Source organism: Seriola aureovittata, chromosome 20 (assembly GCF_021018895.1).
Source record: "Seriola aureovittata isolate HTS-2021-v1 ecotype China chromosome 20, ASM2101889v1, whole genome shotgun sequence".
Taxonomy (NCBI): domain Eukaryota; kingdom Metazoa; phylum Chordata; class Actinopteri; order Carangiformes; family Carangidae; genus Seriola; species Seriola aureovittata.
In genome coordinates, this window is record NC_079383.1 from 328,240 (window position 1) to 350,187 (window position 21,948).

The following is a 21,948-nucleotide window of genomic DNA, read 5'->3' on the forward strand; positions in this document are numbered from 1 at the left end:
AATCGTTTAAAGAATAATCGTTTGGGACAGCCCTAATATCTATATTTATATCTACATTTATATTTATATCTACATGTATATTTATATTTACATTCCACCTTGTCTGAATTGAGTCGGATACATATGATCTAGAGCAGTGGTCCCCAAACTAAGGCCCGCGGGCCGGATACGGCCCGCCCCCACATTTGGCCCGGCCCCCTGAACCATTATTATTTATTTCATTAATAGTGTTGTTATTTATTTCCTGACTTTTTTTTCTGTGAAGAACCTGGAAAGGGTTATTTGGTTATGTGTGGCTTTCTGGAAAACAATAAATCTTTACGTTTAGGCACCCCTGCGATCGTCACACTTTTTCTGTTACAAACTGAACCCGGCCCCCCATCAGAGAAGGGAAAAGTTATGTGGCCCTCACAGGAAAAAGTTTGGGGACCCCTGATCTAGAGAGTGTTGCTGCTAATTAACCAGAGGCATGTTTCCTCCTCCATGTTGTCAGTGTGATGTTGTCAGATGTTAACACTGTGGAGACAGTGAAGGCAGCACCTCCTCTGACTGAGTCTGAAACATTTGGAACAACAGTTTTCAGCCAGAACTGAAGGATTTAATGTTTTATTTATAACATACCATTTTCTTTATGAACCATATAACAGTTTGTAACAAGAGTCATCCCAATAAATACAGTTTGGGAATGATATGAAGACAGGTCATGTGATGACAGGTGGAGGGGGACAGGTCATGTGATGACAGGTGGAGGGGGACAGACGGAGCTTCAGGATTCATCATTATAAACTCTACAGAGTAAATGTGGTGAAACATGAGGAGTCAGTGGCTGGTGTGTGAATACAAACGGGGGGGGGCAGCCTATTGATGAGGACATCACATGATCAGTGACGTCTCAGTCCATGAATAAAAACAGAGGAAGGCAACAGCTTCACCTGAACACAGTAATCACTACGTCAGTGCTCCATCAGTGAGACAGCTGTAAGAACTACACTACTGTAACTCCTCCCACCCGCCGCCGCTTGGGTCAAAGAAGGAGACGCTTTATTTATGCTTCAGGAGAGTAAAGACTAGTGAGGGAGGCAAAAGACTTGCTCTGTTGTGTAGAATACACGTTAATACTTCTCTGGAGGCGGACCTCGCCGCTAATAGTCAATGCCCTGCTCGGTGTAGTGGGAGCTGTAGTTGTCATGGTAACCGCCGTGGTACTCGTCCTCCTGGAACTCGGCCTGATAGTCACTGTCGCTGATCTCGGACCCGTTGGTGCCAGTGCCCTGGCTGCCGTTGGTGTGGATGACCGGCTCCGTCGGGGGGGCGCAGTACTTGGGGTCGTACACCTGTCGGCCCAGACCGTACACACTCATGCCCCTCTGGGACGCCACCTTGTTGGTGCCCATCTGCAGGGAGATGGTGGAGTTGTCCAGCGGCTGCAGCGCCACCTTCTGGTCAAAGATGTCTCTGCGGGTACCAGGAGCTGACATGCCGGCCTGCAGGAGACCAGGACCAGACCAAGACCAGCAGAGTTTACAACAGATGCTAAGCTGGTGCTGGATGAGATGATCTGATTGGACCAATTCTTGTACATGGTTCATAACATCATTCACATGGATCAGGGTCTGACCTGACTGGCTCCTTTGTTGGTTCCCATCTGCAAGCTGATGGTGGTCTGGTCATACGGTTTGTCCGTCTGGGTCTTTGGATCATACAGATGTCTCCTGGTTCCATATGCTGTCATCCCAGCCTGACTCGCACACTTGTTGGTCCCCATCTGAGGACAGAGGGACAAAGACAGGACAACGATAGGACAATGATAGGACAACAACAAGACAATGATAGGACAACGATAGGACATTGACAGGACAATTACAGGACAATGATAGGACAACAATAGGACATTGACAAGACAATTACAGGACAACGATAGGACAACAACAAGACAATGATAGGACAACGATAGGACAATGAAAGGACAATTACAGGACAACAATAGGACAATGATAGGACAACAACAAGACAATGACAGGACAACAATAGGACAATGACAGGACAATGATAGGATAACGATAAGACAGTGACAGGACAACAATAGGACAAAGACAGGACAATTACAGGACAAAAACAAGACAATAATAGGACAATGACAGGACAACAATAGGACAATGATAGGACGACGATAGGACAATAACAGGACAACGACAAGACAATGATAGGACAACGATAGGACAATGACAGGACAATGATAGGACAACAATAGGACATTGACAAGACAATTACAGGACAATGATAGGACAACAATAGGACAACAATGGGACAACAATAGGACAATGACAGGACAACAATAGGACAATGATAGGACGACAATAGGACAACAATGGGACAACAATAGGACAATGATAGGACAATGATAGGACGACAATAGGACAACAATAGGAGAACAATGGGACAACAATAGGACAATGATAGGACAACAATAGGACAATTACAGGACAACAATAGGACAATAATAGGACAATGATAGGACAACAATAGGACAATTACAGGACAACAATAGGACAATAATAGGACAACAATAGGACAATTACAGGACAACAATAGGACAATAATAGGACAATGATAGGACAACAATAGGACAATTACAGGACAACAATAGGACAATGATAGGACAACAATAGGACAATTACAGGACAACAATAGGACAATGATAGGACAACAATAGGACAATTACAGGACAACAATAGGACAATGATAGGACAATGATAGGACTGTCATCAGCGCCAACACAACTTCTTTAAACTAAAACAGCTGACATTTTAGTTTCAGGTGTTTCCACCACAGTAACTTTAGCCCACCCCCAAAAAACTCCCTGGAAGAGGGGCTCTGAGAGTTCAGGAACAGTGCTCATCACTGATTGGTCCAGTATACTAGCCTTTACAGCTGCACTGTTATACACCTGGAACCGTTTGTGCTGGACTCTAAACCTGATTCTGTCACGGAAAAGACTGGGTCCTGCTTCACAGAGCCAAGTATTAGCCTAGCCTAGCCTAGCCTAGCCTAGCCTAGCCTGTAATGGAGAGTCCCATGAGTGTTTCACTGCAGGAGAAATAAACTCTCTGAGGAAAATACCTGAACAACCAGGTCTCGGTTACCTGCAGGACCAGGTCTTAGTTATCTGCAGGACCAGGTCTTGCAGGACCAGGTCTTGGTTACCTGCAGTCCAATGACACACTGCCCAGCCTTGATCTTCTCGTCGTCAAAGTGTCGCGCCTGTTTGTCTGCGTACTTCACCCCGATGTCGATCTTGGTGTCCATCCCTTTGGTCTTGGCCTGACAGAGACCACATAGTTCATGTCAGCAGGGGGTATGAGTCTGACCTGAAGCAAGTTTGGACCCTCTGTGCTGCGTTCACTTACCATGCTGGCCAGAGCGAGCAGCGTGGTCTGGACCTGGGTCATGTTCCCGTTCTCAAACAGGTCGTTGGCCTCGAAGATGTCGTTGGGCTTCAGGCCATAGGTTAGGATCGCTTTGATGAAGTTCCCCAGGTTTTCTAACTGCAGAGACACAAAGGGGGGGAGTCAGGTCCAGTTCATCAGGGTCTGACCTCTGACCTCTAGTGACAGGTGATGTCTTACCTTGTGCCAGTTCAACTGTGACAGGTTGATTTTCTTCACTGAACCAGGCTGAAGCTTATTGATCAGTCTGAGAAGAGGGACACAACCAGGGTTAGAGACACTCACACAGACTGAGACAGACACAGAGAGAGAGACACAAACACACACACACTCAGACTGAGACACACACACACACACACACACACTGAGAGATACACTTATACACACACTCAGACTGAGACAGACACACACACAGACACACACACTTACTCGCAAAGGATGACTCCGTCCTTCAGACCTTTCTGGAAGTTCTCTCCTATCGACATGCCTGTGACCTCCTCGATCCAGAAGCGAAGCTCCTCCTCCTTTTGAGGGTCGTACTTCTGCGCAATCTGACACATACAGCATCATCATTAAATATCAATATCAAATATCAAATATCAGTGATCAGTACAAGCTGTGCAGCTGTTACTTTTCTCATCAGGAAATCAGTTGATCCATCAAAACTGCTCCAGTTCACTTTCAGTTGATACTCATCTAATTAACTGATGATGGCCAGAGGGACGGAACCAGAGACTAGACCAGAGACCTGAGACCAGACCAGAGACTAGACTAGAGACCAGACTAGAGACCTGAGACCTGAGACCAGAGACCTGAGACCAGATCAGAGATCGGAGACCAGAGACTGGAGACCGGAGACCAGAGACCTGAGACCAGACACCTGAGACCAGAGACCTGAGACCAGAGACCTGATACCAGAGACCAGACACTTGAGACTAGACCAGAGACCTGAGACCAGAGACCTCAGATCAGACCAGAGACCTGAGACCAGAGACCTGAGACCAGATCAGAGACCAGAGACTAGACTAGAGACCTGAGACCAGAGACCAGAGACCAGATCAGAGATCGGAGACCAGAGACTGGAGACCTGAGACCAGAGACCAGATCAGAGATCGGAGACCAGAGACTGGAGACCGGAGACCAGAGACCAGAGACCTGAGACCAGAGACCTGATACCAGAGACCAGACACTTGAGACTAGAGACCTGAGACCAGAGACCTGATACCAGAGACCAGACACTTGAGACTAGACCAGAGACCAGAGACCTGAGACCAGAGACCTCAGATCAGACCAGAGACCTGAGACCAGAGACCTGAGACCAGATCAGAGACCAGAGACTAGACTAGAGACCTGAGACCTGAGACCAGAGACCAGAGACCAGATCAGAGATCGGAGACCAGAGACTGGAGACCTGAGACCAGAGACCAGATCAGAGATCGGAGACCAGAGACTGGAGACCGGAGACCAGAGACCAGAGACCTGAGACCAGAGACCTGATACCAGAGACCAGACACTTGAGACTAGAGACCTGAGACCAGAGACCTGATACCAGAGACCAGACACTTGAGACTAGACCAGAGACCAGAGACCTGAGACCAGAGACCTCAGATCAGACCAGAGACCAGAGACCAGAGACCTGAGACCAGATCAGAGACTAGACTAGAGACCTGAGACCAGAGACCTGAGACCAGATCAGAGACTAGACTAGAGACCTGATACCAGAGACCAGACACTTGAGACTAGACCAGAGACCTGAGACCAGAGACCAGAGACCTCAGATCAGACCAGAGACCTGAGTCCAGAGACCTGAGACCAGATCAGAGACTAGACTAGAGACCTGAGACCAGAGACCAGATCAGAGATCGGAGACCAGAGACTGGAGACCTGAGACCAGAGACCAGATCAGAGATCGGAGACCAGAGACCAGAGACCTGAGACCAGAGACCTGATACCAGAGACCAGACACTTGAGACTAGACCAGAGACCTGAGACCAGAGACCTCAGATCAGACCAGAGACCTGAGACCAGATCAGAGACCAGAGACTAGACTAGAGACCTGAGACCAGAGACCAGACCAGTGACCAGAGACTGGAGACCAGAGACCAGACACTTGAGACCAGATCAGAGACCAGAGACTAGACCAGAGACCAGAGACCAGACCAGTGACCAGAGACCAGAAACCAGAGACCTGAGACCAGACACCTGAGACCAGAGACCAGAGATCAGACCAGAGACCAGACAACAGACACCAGAGACTAGACTAGAGACCTGAGACCAGAGATCAGACCAGAGACCAGAGATCAGACACCTGAGACCTGAGACCAGACCAGAAACCAGACACCTGAGACCAGACCAGAAACCAGACACCTGAGAACAGATCAGAGACCGGAAACCAGAGACCAGAGCCATTAGACTAGACTAGAGACCAGAGCCATTAGACTAGACCAGAGACCAGATCAGGGACCAGAGACCAGAATCCAGAGACCAGAAACCAAGGACCAGAGGCCAGAGACCTGAGACCAGATCAGAGACCAGAGACTAGACTAGAGACCTGAGACCAGAGACCAGATCAGAGATCGGAGACCAGAGACTGGAGACCGGAGACCAGAGACCTGAGACCAGAGACCAGACACTTGAGACCAGATCAGAGACCAGACCAGAGACCAGACCAGAGACCAGAAACCAGAGACCTGAGACCAGAGACCAGACACCTGAGACCGGAGACCAGAGATCAGACCAGACACCAGAGACTAGACCTGAGACCAGAGACCTGAGATCAGACCAGAGACCGGAGACCAGAGACCAGAGATCAGACACCTGAGACCAGACCAGAAACCAGACACCTGAGACCAGACCAGAAACCAGATACCTGAGACCAGACCAGAGACCAGAAACCAGGCACCTGAGAACAGATCAGAGACCAGAAACCAGAGACCTGAGACCTGAGACTAGACCAGAGACCAGACCAGACACCTGAGACCTGCGACCTGAGACAAGAGACCTGAGACCAGACACCTGAGACCAGAGACCAGAAACCAGACACCTGAGACCAGATCAGAGACCAGAGACTATACCAGACACCTGAGACCAGACACCTGAGACCAGACACCTGAGACCAGAGACAAGACCAGAGACCAGAAACCAGAGACCAGACCAGAGGCCAGAGACCTGAGACAAGAGACCAGAGACCTGAGACCAGAGACCAGAGACCAGACCAGAGACTAGACCTGAGACCAGAGACCAGACCAGAGACCTGGGACCAGAGACCAGAGATCAGACCAGAGACCAGACACCTGAGACCAGATCAGAGACCTGAGACCAGATCAGAGACCTGAGACCAGACCAGAGACCAGACCAGAGACCAGACCTGAGACCAGAGACCTGACACCTGACACCTGAGACCAGAAACCAGAGACCAGACCAGAGACGAGACCAGACCAGAGACTAGACCAGAGACCAGACCAGAGACCAGAGACCTGAAACCAGAGACCTGAGACCTGAGACCAAAGACCAGAGACCTGAGACCAGACACCTGAGACCAAAGACCAGAGGCCAGAGACCAGACACCTGAGACCTAAGACCAGAGACCTGAGACCTAAGACCAGAGACCTGAGACCAGACACCTGAGACCAGAGACCTGAGACCAGAGCAGAGACCAAATCAGAGACCAGAAACCAGAGACTAGAGACCAGACCAGAGACCTGAGACCAGACCAAAGACCTGAGACCAGACCAGAGACCAGAGACTAGACTAGAGACCTGAGACCTGAGACCTAACTACATTGCTGTAGTAGCATACAGCTGCAATTGCAGTTACAAATGTCAAATCCACCGAGTACCGAGAAAATAAGTAGGTCTTCTTGAATTTTGTCGGGAGGCGGCCACCCCCCGATTTTCTATGCAGGAAAAACCCTGATCTCTGAGTGAGATCTGCTGTAAGTTAGAGACAGAACATTGTTACAGGAGTAGAGGGGCGTACAATTTCTCTCTGGGCATCGTGACCAGGGGGGGGGGGTCACAGCGGTGGCTGTGAAATTCCTCCCCTGGTTGTTAGTAAGTCTTTGTTATTAGAACGTATTAGTGTGACAGTGACGCTAACACTAGCATCAGATGTGTAAACCAGCTGCTGGACCAGCACCTGGACCTGGATTTGTTACCATGACAACAGCAGATCACTGCACCACAGTCTGTCCATGCAGCTAAACTGTGACTCTAACAGACTGAACATCTTCAAACAACATGTGTCAGAGCACACACACATACACACACACACACACACACACACACACACACACACACACACACACATTGCCCCACAATGTGTGTGTGTGTGTGTGTGCAGCCCACGTATGAAACTATAAAATCCAAAGTGTTTGTGGTAACAGAGAGAATAGAAAGTCCTTTCAAACAGAAACAAGCAGCACTGACAGATCCCAGGGTTCCTGAAGTGAACACATGATGAGGTTTAAGATGAATAGAAAAACATGTCAGTGTATTTCACATGGAGGAAGAACATTGCTCTGCACGGATGCATTTTACCAGATCACACTTTTACTGTGGTTAACACCTTTTGGATCAAAACTAGCTCTACAAACAACAATTATTTAATTTATTATTAGTGTTGTGATTACTGTCTCAGTTAATCACTTAGACTGTGATAAAATGTCCAAAAACCAAACACATTTAGTTTCCTTTGGTATTTTTACTTGCAAAATGACTCGATTCATTAATTATCTTTTTTTATTTTGGTGATTGATCATCTGATTTACTGACTCAGCTCTAATCAACTAAACTATATCTAACTAACCCTAACCCTAAACTATAACTAACTAACCCATATCTAACTTAACTATAACAAACTAAATGATGACTAACTAAATTATAGCTAACTAATCCATAACTAACCCATGTCAAACTAAACTATAAATAACTACTAACTACCTCCTCCATGACCCCCCCTCCTCCTCCTCACACCCCCCTGTTAAAGAGGATGTTGTGTCTGTGTGTGTGTGTGTGTGTGAGTGTCTGTCTGTCTGTGTGTGTGTGTGTGTGTGTGAGTGTCTGTCTGTCTGTGTGTGTGTGAGTGTCTGTCTGTCTGTCTGTGTGTGTGTGTGTGTGTGTGTGTGTGTGTGTGTGTGTGTGTGTGTGTGTGTGTGAGCTTACAGAGCCTGGATGATTAGAGGGAAGACATTTTTCTCTCCTTTGCAACAGCTCTGCCAAGAACTGAGCCACTGAAACAGGATCTACTTCTCTTGATGGAGCCATTAAACTGAGCTCGGAGGGAAATCTGGAAGGTTACCATTGGAAACCAGACAACCCCCCCAACCCCACCCCCCCACTTCATCTCTGTACCCAGAGGCATTTCCTGATGACAGCACAAAACTGCACACATTTGGAAAATAGGTTAGTGGAGTTAGTGCTACTGCCCAGCACAGTGAACAACCAGGGGTAGTTTCAGTCAGGCGTAGATTCTGTCAGGGGTTGATTCTGTCGGGTAGATTCTGTCAGGGGTTGATTCTGTCAGGGGTTGATTCTGTCGGGTAGATTCTGTCAGGGGTAGTTTCAGTCAGGGGTAGATTCTGTCAGGGGTTGATTCTGTCAGGCGTAGATTCTGTCAGGGGTTGATTCTGTCAGGGGTAGTTTCAGTCAGGGGTAGATTCTGTCAGGGGTAGATTCTGTCAGGGGTAGTTTCAGAGGAGTTGGTGAAGCTGATTGGCTCGTGTCACACACACACTGAACCAAGGTGAGCAAACAGACAGGCCTCATTAATCTATAACCACTCAACACACACACACTGTGGAGAGAAACGACGACAACAACCAACCTTTCAGGATAGAAGAAGAGATTTACAGCTGGACCTAATCCACTGACTGTAACTGTACTGATACATTATCCAGACAGAATGAAAATAATGATGTGTTAGTAACTCAGTAACTGTCTGCCACTGGTAAGAAATCGCATCAGCTAGCTTTGTGGCTAACTAATTTAGCACCAGATGAACTGCAGGCATGTGTTTCATAGCAGCTGTCAGCGCTATGACGACAAGAGACGGCAATTGTTCATTTACTCACTACAACTGACTGTTTGGTTTGTTAACAAGATACAATTTCCAGGTGTCCCCTGAATGTCTCACAGGCAATCAGTCTCCTCAGGGGGTGGAGCAGTGAACTGTGTCGAGTATTTATGGAGGTTTAAGGCAGTTTAGAGTTGTCAGTGCAAAATGTGTCAATAAGAGGGGCCTTCAGGAGCCATCAGGAGTACCAGGAGCCATCAGGGGCCTTCAGGAGCCATCAGGAGTACCAGGAGCCATCAGGGGCCTTCAGGAGCCACCAGGGGCCTTCAGGAGCATCAGGAGTACCAGGAGCCATCAGGGGCCTTCAGGAGCCACCAGGGGCCTTCAGGAGCATCAGGAGTACCAGGAGCCATCAGGGGTCTTCAAGAGCCTTCAGGAGCATAAGGAGCCATCAGGGGCCTTCAGGAGCCTTCAGGAGCATCAGGAGCATCAGGAGCCATCGGGAGCCTTCAGGAGCATCAGGAGCCATCGGGAGCCTTCAGAAGCATAAGGAGCCATCAGGGGCCTTCAGGAGCCTTCAGGAGCATCAGGAGCATCAGGAGCCATCGGGAGCCTTCAGAAGCATAAGGAGCCATCGGGGGCCTGACACACGCTCATACTGTCACTGACTGAGACACACTTATCAAGTTCATAAGGCAGAAATTATGTTTCATGAGGTCACTGTGACCTCAACGTTTTACCTTGGATCACCAAAATCTAATCGGTTCATCCTTGAGTCCAAGTGAATGTTTGTGCCAAATTTGAAGAAGTTCAGTTGAGGTGTTACGGAGATATATTGTCCACGAGAATGAAACAGACGACCTGAAAGCAAAATGGCTGCTCTGACTGACGCCAACGTGGAGGAATAAAAATGTTTGACAGAGAAGCATCAACTTTTCTTTCCCTTCTCCATGTCACATTCTCAGACTGTCTGCTGCTACAGAGAGCAGTTGATAAACCTCCTGGTGGTTCAAACAGAACGACTTCAGCTCCTGTCAGATATCACAACAGCACCCTGTGAGGTGACATCACCATGGACCACCAGAGGAGCACGCCACCTGCAGGTGAAGCATGGAGGCTAAAGGCTAACCAGCACAGAACATCTCCACCAAGCATCTTCCTGGTTAAGGTTCAGTCTCACAATTCACATCCTGTTTCACTGAAGCATGACGTAACAACAGCGTCTCAGCCTGACTGAGCTGGATGGGCTACATACCTCCAGAGCAGAGGGAGAGCCATGTTCCTCTACACAAACACACCTGTACACTGGGGTTGTGTTTTATTTTGAAAACTCTGGGGTTGTGTTTTATTTTGAAAACTCTGGGGATGTGTCATCATCTGGACAGAAACTAAGAGCTTTGTGAACGATGAGGTCACAGCCACGGCCTCTCCTGATTGGCTGTCATCAGCCTGGACTACCAGTGGTGAATACAACATGATGATGAATGACAGTGTCACTGACCTTGTTGTCTTTGCAGCTGTTGTTCACTTACATTCTCTGTTTGAATGCTACAACTGCAGAGGAGACAATCTACTTCCTGTTTACAACCGGCTTGCACATGCTCAGTGTAGTGAATGGTCATGTGATGTGTGTTTTCAGGTGTGTTAACGTGGATGGAGATCATATCTTAAAACCAGTGTGGACGCAGCCTGACACTGGAGTGTTGGAGTTTCCTGATTGGTTCTTGCTCTCTCAGACAGACTTGGCGGGAGCAGTGCAGCCATCTTGGCCCCTCGGTCACCTGATTTACTGATTTTTCAGATTCTGTTTACACAGCGCCTGGTGTCAAACCTCAGTGAGTCTCCAGTGTTGGATTTCCCTCCACAGACTCACCTCTCTGTTCTGACTGAGCCTCTGACTCTCTCTCTGATTGTGTTACAGTGAATCCAGCTGAGATCTCAGCTCAGTCTTTAACTGATATGATTTTATAAAACCAGGATCTTAGTGGTCCAGACGTAGACCTGGTTCTGACCTGGTCTTGTTACTATGAAGCTGGAGCTGCAGCTGACACACGTGTGTTATCAGCCTGAGAGACGCTGTGATGCTCCCTGAGCACAGTGAGCTTCAGAGCTGGTCCTCGTCGGGGGCTTGGAGCTGAAGAATGTGAGGAATGTGGAGTCTGTAGCTCAGAGAGGAGCTGGACTACTGATCACACATTATGCAATGGAGCACAGATGGGCCCCTGCCTGTCCTCCTTTTGTTCAGAGCTGCAGTTACTGAACTGAGCTCAGACTGAGGAGGGGGCAGGACTCTGCACATTCACATTATTGTTGAACCTGAAAACTCAAAGTGAATCTCAGAGGATTCTGTTGAAGGTCTGAGCATCTGTGGTTCTGTGTATGGAGGGGTTACCAGAGGTCTACAGTGGACACACAGGACCGGTCCAGTAGAATTTGGTCCTCACACTTCACTGTGGACACATCACAGGACAAAGGACAAAACTCAACCAGCTAGAGGACTCTGAGAGTGACAGACGACAGGAGACATCACTGAACACACTGAGGCTGATCTGAGATCAGTTTCACACCTCAAACCGTCCAATCAGAGACACTGCCCAGTTCTCTCATCAACACACTGAGCTTCAGTCTCATCTGTGGAAACCACAGAAAACAGATTTAAACAAACTGGAGCTTTCTATCACATCACATGAACTTCACCAGGAGTGTTTATCAATCATCATGAAACGTAATCATAGTAATGAATGTAAAGATGTAGATGTTCCAGTTTAGTTACATGGAGTAACAGTTACTTAACGAGTTACAGAATGCGAACCTCGTTAACGTCACAGTCTTTAGTACATAATTAAAATCCTAATGAGCAGTTTCACCTTCATCTGCTGTGGTGCAGAGACGATGTTCTGAGATTCAGTGTCTCCTCTCCAATACAATTGAACGTTAGAGGAGGAGTTATCACTGGACTGTGTTCCTAATAAACTGACCACTGAGTGTTCACAGTAAAACCTACAGCAGCAGAAGCTGAACATCGGATTTTACACAAGCTGCTTGATCTGAGTGCTGAGGGTCTGTTTCAATACTACCAATATAATCATCTTAGATTATTGATTTGATATTGATAAACTGGGTGACTCCTGAACCTGATGTGATCAGTTAATCACCTCAGTCCTCTCTGATTGGACAGAGGAATGGAGCCTCTTTGGTCGAGTGCAGACTGCCGAACCTGACGACACGTTTCATTCAGATCACAGATGTTACTGTTAATGATAATCATAATAATAATGTTGATGATAATGTTACGCAGTGACATGCTGTATTGCAGAGCCCCGCCCCCACAGCTGACAGCTGCTTAGCAACAGCAGCAGGCTTAGTGGACAAACACAGCAGAGTAAAGAAAGGATCAATGTAGGGTGGGGTATCGTTTGAATTTATCAATTCTGACTCTGATTATTGATTGAGGTTCTTATTGATACTCTATTTCTTTTCCAAAATGGTTAAAGAGATCAGATGTTTAAAAAACTAAAATCCTTTTAAACGTTAATCAAACATTCACAAAGTAAAGAGTATTTACAATAAAACATTTACAGACGTGCATTAAAATATAGAACATACAGATCAGTGTAGAGCAGTTCATTTCATTAACTGCTGTCTTACTTTAGTGTCTGGTGACAAACACATGCATCTTTGTTTGTCCTGTATTTTACTAGTGAGGGACGTCACACACTGTGAACACACACACCTGGTCCACAGGTGATTTTCTGTCACGACAAGCAAATGTAAAGAGATTAAACTGTTGAATTGAGGCATTTTAAGAAGAAAATAACAGCACAGGTCCCGGCAGATATGTACGTCCCTGTAGATGTGTAGGAGACGATAAGCAGAACCAAAATTAAATCGTTTTTTCAGGTACTTGGTTCTTGGCGTCTTGGATCTGGGTTTCGATCCCCACACTTCTGACATGTGATCAGGTTGATTTCAGCTGAAACTGATCCGACTGATACTGATCCTCAGTGACTTTGACAGACAGTGTTTGGAAGCTGATTGGTTAAATAAACCACCTGTTTACAAAGAAAGAGTTGTAGGAATTATAGCAGAGACTGTAAAATGAGATAAAGCCAAGGAAACTCCACTGTGAGGAAGCAGTGGTTTGTACCAAATATGTCTCAATATAACTGACACCAGCGTCACAGCACAACATGAACCTTGATCCTGTGGACAGAGACGTCCAGGCTCAGGACAGTGGCCTCACTATCTACACCAAACAAAGACAACGTCCTCTGATCTGTGTTCACATAGCAAAGAGTCAACCTCTCAAAATGGCAGCTCCACTCCTCAAAGTTCAGATGAGTCACTTCCTGTTGGGGGAATATTTTCCACAGTGACCTTACACATGCTTCAGATTTTAATGGGTCAACCACAAACTCATGTGTGTCTGCTCCAGTCTGAGTCTCTGGTCCAGTCCTGATGTTAAATATCAGAGAGCTGCGAGCTGATGTGCTATGACCATGTGTTTAACCACACTGACTCTCTACAATCACACATATTATCCCTGACAGTCACTGTGTGGGACCTGAGCTCAGCAGAGCTAACAGCTAACAGCTAACAGCTCCACCACTAGAGGCGCTAGTGTGTGTCGGTGGGGAGTGTGTTACTGTTGTGTTAGTGTGTACTGTATGACACAGGTGTCGGCGTGCTCGTGTGTTTACTACTAATGATGAAGAATTCATCTTCTTCATGTACAATATTGTTTGTCTGACGATAGTTATCAGGCTGGCTAATGCTAACACTAACACTGGAGCTACAGTCAGACACTAGCACAGCAGCTGCTACCGTAGAAACATACCTCTGAGCCATGTCTATGACGTCATGGGTGGGAGGGGCCAGAGAAATCGGCTTCACTGAACTTCAGCAGATGAAGGGAACACAGTTCACACACAGTGTTGAGACGCTCTGATACCTGAACCTGTATCAGCTGATACTAATCCAATACCAATACATCAAATAAAATAAACAGCTGTGAACTACTGACCCTGTGTGGATGTGATGTGATGATGTCATTGTTGCATGACTCAGGAAACACCACAGAATCTTTAATCATCTGATCTGACTTTGATTCATAAATAATAAATCTATGAATAAATAATCTGTAATCCCAGCTCCTGACACAGAGCCCCCCCCCCCCCCCCCCCCCATATCAAAGCCTGACATACTGCACATGATGACTTTACTGGTGGGACACTGTGACATGTAACGTCTTCTTCTCTGCTCAAAAACTGTAACTGCCAGTGGCTGCACAGTAATTCGGGTGTAGGCTACTGTTTTAGATCAGAGAAGAAGAAGTGATTTGAAAACTGCTGCTTTATCATAGAGGGAAACTAAAAACTTTATTAATAAATAACATGGAGTCAGATCAGAGCGCTCGCTTATTGGCTGATACCTGATCCAGTACATGAGTCAGTATCAGAGGTATTTCTGATACTAGTGTCAGTACTGGATCGACTCTACAGTGTGAAACAGAATCAGCTGTTTTAATGTTATAAAACAGTGAACGTCAGTGATTAATGACTGACAGCATGTAAAACTGTTATGGTCTTCTTCAGTTCCCTTCACATGAACCTCATCACTTTAATGTCCTGTGTAGTCTAATGTGGTGAATGCTAACTAACATCATAGATCTAATAGGATGATCAGCTTTCTCCATGAAGACAGTGAACACATCACCAACTGAAATCACCTTCACTCAGATATAAATTTGTTTACATCAAAGGTTCAGTGATGAAATCAATCCAGAGCTCTTCTCATTTCCAGCTAATTTTCTTTGTTTGACTGCCTGTAGCTTGTTGTTGTTGTTGTTGTTGTTGTTGCTGTTGCTGTTGTTGTTGTCGTCTCTTTTCAGACTGCGTTAGGGTTATCTGTATATTTGTAGATAATTGTAGGATATAATCAGTTGTGTTGTTTTTGTTAGTGACAGTTTTAATGACATTAAACATGTAAAAGTCTGACTGGAGAATCAGCAGCAGCTAGAAACTCTGCAACACGTTAGCTTCACGCTCTGTCCTGAAACTGTGAATGACATCGTCCACGTTCAGAGGATCACAGAGACGAACCGACTGTTCTTTATGACTGAAGCATCAAAGTTTCACCTTATAATCTTCACTTCATATCTCTTCATAGACCAGACGACATGTAGCTGATGTGAACCTGATGGAGGCTTTGCCTGCACAGCGATGATGTCATCCTTCAGACATGTAGCAGTCCAACACTTCTGTCCCCCTCACTGTCTCTCACTCATTACACCGACTGTCCCTGAGCAGCTGGAACACTGAGCTCCTGTCATCAAACTGCTACGTGGCAAGACAGACACAGAGAGACACTGAGACACAGAGACACACTGACAGAGACAGACACAGAGAGACAGAGAGGCAATGACAGAGACACTGAGAGAAAGACAGAGACAGACAGAGAGAGACAGAGAGGCACTGGCAAAGACACTGAGATACAGAGAGACACTGACAGAGACAGACAGAGACACAGAGAGACACTGACAGAGAAACTGAGACACAGAGACACTGACTGACACTGAGAGACGGAGAGAGAGAGAGACAGAGAAACACTGACAGAGACACTGAGAGAGAGACAGACAGAGACACAGAGACACTGACAGACACTCAGGGAGACAAGGAGACACTGACAGAGACACAGAGAGACACTGACAGCGATAGAGAAAGACGGACTGAGACGCAGAGAGACACTCAGACAGAGACAAAGAGACAGACAGACAGATACACTGAGACACAGAGGGAGACACTAAGACACTGAGACACATAGAGACACTGACACGCAGAGAGACACTGACACGCAGAGAGAGACACAGAGAGACACTGACAGACACAGTGAGGCTCTGACAGAGAGACACTGAGACACTGACAGATACAGAGACACTGAGAGACACTGACAGAAACAGAGAGGCACTGACAGATACAGAGACACTGAGAGACACTGACAGAGACAGACAGACACAGAGACAGACACAGAGGCACTGACAGACACTGAGAGACACTGACAGAGACAGACAGACACAGAGAGACACTGACAGAGACACAGAGACACTGACAGAGAAACTGAGACACAGAGACACTGACTGACACAGAGACACTGAGAGACACTGACAGAGAAACTGAGACACAGAGACACTGACTGACACAGAGACACTGAGAGACACTGAGAGACAGACAGAGAGAGACGCAGAGTCACTGACAGACAGACACTGACAGACACTCGGGGAGACAAGGAGACACTGACAGAGACACAGAGAGACACTGACAGACACTCGGGGAGACAAGGAGACACTGAGACACAGAGAGAGATACTAAGACACTGAGAAACACTGACATGCAGAGAGACACTGAGACGCAGAGAGTGACACAGAGACACAGAGAGACACTGACAGAAACAGAGAGACACTGAGACACTGACAGTGACAGACAGACATAGAGACACTGACAGACAAAGAGACACTGAGACACTGACAGAGACAGACAGACATAGAGACACAGAGAGACACCGACAGACAAAGAGACACAGAAACAGACTGAGACACTGTGACAGACACAGAGACAGACAGGGACACTGAGACAGACACAAAGAGGCACTGACAGAGAGACAGATAGAGACACAGAGAGGCACTGACAGAGACACTGAGACACAGAAAGACACTGAGATGCAGAGAGACATTGACAGAGACACAGAGAGACACTAGGACGCAGAGAGTCATTGAGACATAGAGACACAGAGAGACACTGAGACAGAGACAGTCAGACAGAGAGACATTGAGACGAGAAGAGACACTGACAGAGACACTGAGACACAGACAGACACTGAGACGCAGAGAGACATTGAGACGCAGAGAGAGACACTGATAAACAGAGAGACACTGACAGACACAGAGACAGACAGGCACAGAGACAGACAGGCACAGAGACAAACAGGCACAGAGACAAACAGGCACAGAGACAGACAGGCACAGGGACAGACAGGCACAGAGACAGACGGGCACAGAGAAAGACAGGCACAGACAGACAGGCACAGAGACAGACAGGCACAGAGACAAACAGGCACAGAGACAGACAGGCACAGAGACAAACAGGCACAGAGACAGACAGGCACAGAGACAAACAGGCACAGAGACAGACAGGCACAGAGACAGACAGGCACAGAGACAGACAAAGCAGCTGTATCAGGTTCAATCAGTGAATTACTCTCGGTCTCTACCAGCTGAACTGCATGTGAAAACACGCAGAGTCTCTGAGGACAGTCTGGGTCCACCTCAGACCCGGGTACTGATCTGCAGAGGGTCTGTAGACCTGGTCCTGGACTCTATAGAGTTCTGGTTCTATGTGGTCCTGCGGGCAGGCCTCCATCCAGCGGGAAACCTCGCAGTGTGATGTGGGTCACATTCCTGTCTCCTGCCTTTGTTGGAGTCAAGTTAAAGACACGGAGCCTCGTTCAGGACTCCGGACACCGCCGAGCTCGGGACACCAACTAAACAAGTTCGGAAAACTTCGGAGAGCTCGTGCAGCCCGAGCGCAGACGGTAAAGTTCGTCTGAAGAACGGGAGGTAACGGACTGTGTATGTGTGTGTGTGTGTGTGTGTGTGTGTGTGTGTTGTGTGTGTGTGTGTGTGTGTGTGTGTGTGTGTGTGAGAACTCTTTGTTAACTCTTAAGTCACTTACTTTGCTGCGGACTTCAGCTGATAATCCGTACGCGGGTCCTTTATTAAAATGAGTCATGGTCTTGGTTTCGCGCGTAAACACAAACTTAGATCCTCGTAGTCTGGTGGAGAAAAGTCCCGTCGATCGGCAGCTGCTTCGGGTCCCTGAACAGACCCAGACCCGGGGAGATGATCCGAGACCGTTCACAGTGAAGAGCAGCACGGACCCTGCTGGAGACTCAGGCTGCAGAAAAACAGCCCCAGCAGCCAATCAGAGCGACCTCCGTGTCTGTGGCCACGCCCCCTCGATGCTCCTCTCTTCAGGGCGGGTCACACTCCTGGTCAGAGAGGAGTTCAGAGTTAGGTCCTCCTCAGAGATGATGGAGGTTCTGGTGCTGGATCAGAGACTACAGCAACCTTTACTGCCTTTCCTGCAATGTTTACTCCTCTTTACTCTTTACTCCTCTTTACTCTTTACTCCTCTTTACTCTTTACTCCTCTTTACTCTTTACTCCTCTTTACTCTTTACTCCTCTTTACTCCTCTTTACTCTTTACTCCTCTACACTTAGAGACTTTACTCCTCTTTACTCCTCTTTACTCTTTACTCCTCTACACTTAGAGACTTTACTCCTCTTTACTCCTCTTTACTCTTTACTCCTCTTTACTCTTTACTCCTCTACACTTAGAGACTTTACTCTCTTTACTCTTTACTCCTCTTTACTCTTTACTCCTCTACACTTAGAGACTTTACTCCTCTTTACTCCTCTTTACTCTTTACTCCTCTTTACTCTTTACTCCTCTACACTTAGAGACTTTACTCCTCTCTTTACTCCTCTTTACTCTTTACTCCTCTTTACTCCTCTTTACTCTTTACTCCTCTACACTTAGAGACTTTACTCCTCTTTACTCCTCTTTACTCTTTACTCCTCTTTACTCCTCTTTACTCTTTACTCCTCTACACTTAGAGACTTTACTCCTCTTTACTCCTCTTTACTCTTTACTCCTCTTTACTCCTCTTTACTCTTTACTCCTCTACACTTAGAGACTTTACTCCTCTTTACTCCTCTTTACTCCTCTACACTTAGAGACTTTACTCCTCTTTACTCCTCTTTACTCTTTACTCCTCTACACTTAGAGACTTTACTCCTCTTTACTCCTCTTTACTCTTTACTCCTCTTTACTCTTTACTCCTCTTTACTCTTTACTCCTCTACACTTAGAGACTTTACTCCTCTTTACTCCTCTTTACTCTTTACTCCTCTACACTTAGAGACTTTACTCCTCTTTACTCCTCTTTACTCTTTACTCCTCTTTACTCCTCTTTACTCTTTACTCCTCTACACTTAGAGACTTTACTCCTCTTTACTCCTCTTTACTCTTTACTCCTCTTTACTCCTCTTTACTCTTTACTCCTCTTTACTCCTCTTTACTCTTTACTCCTCTACACTTAGAGACTTTACTCCTCTTTACTCCTCTTTACTCCTCTTTACTCCTCTACACTTAGAGACTTTACTCCTCTTTACTCCTCTTTACTCTTTACTCCTCTTTACTCTTTACTCCTCTTTACTCTTTACTCCTCTACACTTAGAGACTTTACTCCTCTTTACTCCTCTTTACTCTTTACTCCTCTACACTTAGAGACTTTACTCCTCTTTACTCCTCTTTACTCTTTACTCCTCTTTACTCCTCTTTACTCTTTACTCCTCTACACTTAGAGACTTTACTCCTCTTTACTCCTCTTTACTCTTTACTCCTCTTTACTCCTCTTTACTCCTCTTTACTCCTCTTTACTCTTTACTCCTCTACACTTAGAGACTTTACTCCTCTTTACTCTTTACTCCTCTTTACTCTTTACTCCTCTTTACTCTTTACTCCTCAACACTTAGAGACTTTACTCCTCTTTACTCTTTACTCCTCTTTACTCTTTACTCCTCTTTACTCTTTACTCCTCAACACTTAGAGACTTTACTCCTCTTTACTCCTCTTCACTTTAAGACTTTTACTCCTCTTTACTCCTCTACACTTAGAGACTTTACTCCTCTTTACTCCTCTACACTTAGAGACTTTACTCCTCTTTACTCCTCTACACTTAGAGACTTTACTCCTCTTTACTTTAAGACTTTTACTCCTCTACACTTGGAGACTTTTACTTTTAGCAGCCCCAATAGTTGAACTCAGTAAACTCTCAGAACAGCAGCCACTCTTATTATATATCATATATAGTAAATACATGTTACACCTGAGCAGAGGAGCTGTTCTCGGAGGAGGAGCTGTGACTCGGGGATGGAGCTGTGACTCGGAGGAGGAGCTGTTCTCGGAGGAGGAGCTGTTCTCGGAGGAGGAGCTGTGACTCGGGGATGGAGCTGTGACTCGGGGATGGAGCTGTGACTCGGGGATGGAGCTGTTCTCGGAGGAGGAGCTGTGACTCGGAGGAGGAGCTGTTCTCGGAGGAGGAGCTGTTCTCGGAGGAGGAGCTGTGACTCGGGGATGGAGCTGTTCTCGGAGGAGGAGCTGTGACTCGGAGGAGGAGCTGTTCTCGGAGGAGGAGCTGTGACTCGGGGATGGAGCTGTTCTCGGAGGAGGAGCTGTTCTCGGAGGAGGAGCTGTGACTCGGGGATGGAGCTGTGACTCGGGGATGGAGCTGTGACTCGGAGGAGGAGCTGTTCTCGGAGGAGGAGCTGTGACTCGGGGATGGAGCTGTGACTCGGGGATGGAGCTGTTCTCGGAGGAGGAGCTGTGACTCGGGGATGGAGCTGTGACTCGGGGATGGAGCTGTGACTCGGGGATGGAGCTGTTCTCGGAGGAGGAGCTGTGACTCGGGGATGGAGCTGTGACTCGGGGAGGAGCTGTTCTCGGAGGAGGAGCTGTTCTCGGAGGAGGAGCTGTGACTCGGGGATGGAGCTGTGACTCGGGGATGGAGCTGTGACTCGGAGGAGGAGCTGTTCTCGGAGGAGGAGCTGTGACTCGGGGATGGAGCTGTTCTCGGAGGAGGAGCTGTTCTCGGAGAAGGAGCTGTGACTCGGGGATGGAGCTGTTCTCGGAGGAGGAGCTGTGACTCGGGGATGGAGCTGTTCTCGGAGAAGGAGCTGTGACTCGGGGATGGAGCTGTGACTCGGGGATGGAGCTGTTCTCGGAGGAGGAGCTGTGACTCGGAGGAGGAGCTGTGACTCGGAGGAGGAGCTGTGACTCGGGGATGGAGCTGTGACTCGGAGGAGGAGCTGTTCTCGGAGGAGGAGCTGTTCTCGGAGGAGGAGCTGTGACTCGGGGATGGAGCTGTGACTCGGAGGAGGAGCTGTTCTCGGAGGAGGAGCTGTGACTCGGAGGAGGAGCTGTTCTCGGAGGAGGAGCTGTTCTCGGAGGAGGAGCTGTGACTCGGGGATGGAGCTGTTCTCGGAGGAGGAGCTGTGACTCGGAGGAGGAGCTGTTCTCGGAGGAGGAGCTGTGACTCGGGGATGGAGCTGTTCTCGGAGGAGGAGCTGTTCTCGGAGGAGGAGCTGTGACTCGGGGATGGAGCTGTGACTCGGGGATGGAGCTGTGACTCGGAGGAGGAGCTGTTCTCGGAGGAGGAGCTGTGACTCGGGGATGGAGCTGTGACTCGGGGATGGAGCTGTGACTCGGAGGAGGAGCTGTGACTCGGGGATGGAGCTGTGACTCGGGGATGGAGCTGTGACTCGGGGATGGAGCTGTGACTCGGAGGAGGAGCTGTTCTCGGAGGAGGAGCTGTTCTCGGAGGAGGAGCTGTGACTCGGGGATGGAGCTGTGACTCGGGGATGGAGCTGTGACTCG

General features: G+C 47.6%; 1 protein-coding gene across 1 annotated transcript; it reads right to left on the minus strand.

Annotated features, from left to right (window-relative positions):
* Positions 1 to 590: 590 nt before the first annotated feature.
* On the minus strand, positions 591 to 18,405 carry cnn3a (calponin 3, acidic a). The gene is made up of 7 exons (XM_056364711.1): positions 18,185 to 18,405; positions 3,876 to 3,997; positions 3,627 to 3,693; positions 3,408 to 3,545; positions 3,205 to 3,321; positions 1,619 to 1,765; positions 591 to 1,484 (listed from the first exon to the last, which is right to left on the minus strand). The coding sequence occupies exons 1-7, from the start codon at positions 18,239 to 18,241 to the stop codon at positions 1,143 to 1,145; spliced, it is 990 nt and encodes a 329-aa protein (XP_056220686.1). The 5' UTR covers positions 18,242 to 18,405; the 3' UTR covers positions 591 to 1,142.
* Positions 18,406 to 21,948: the final 3,543 nt, after the last annotated feature.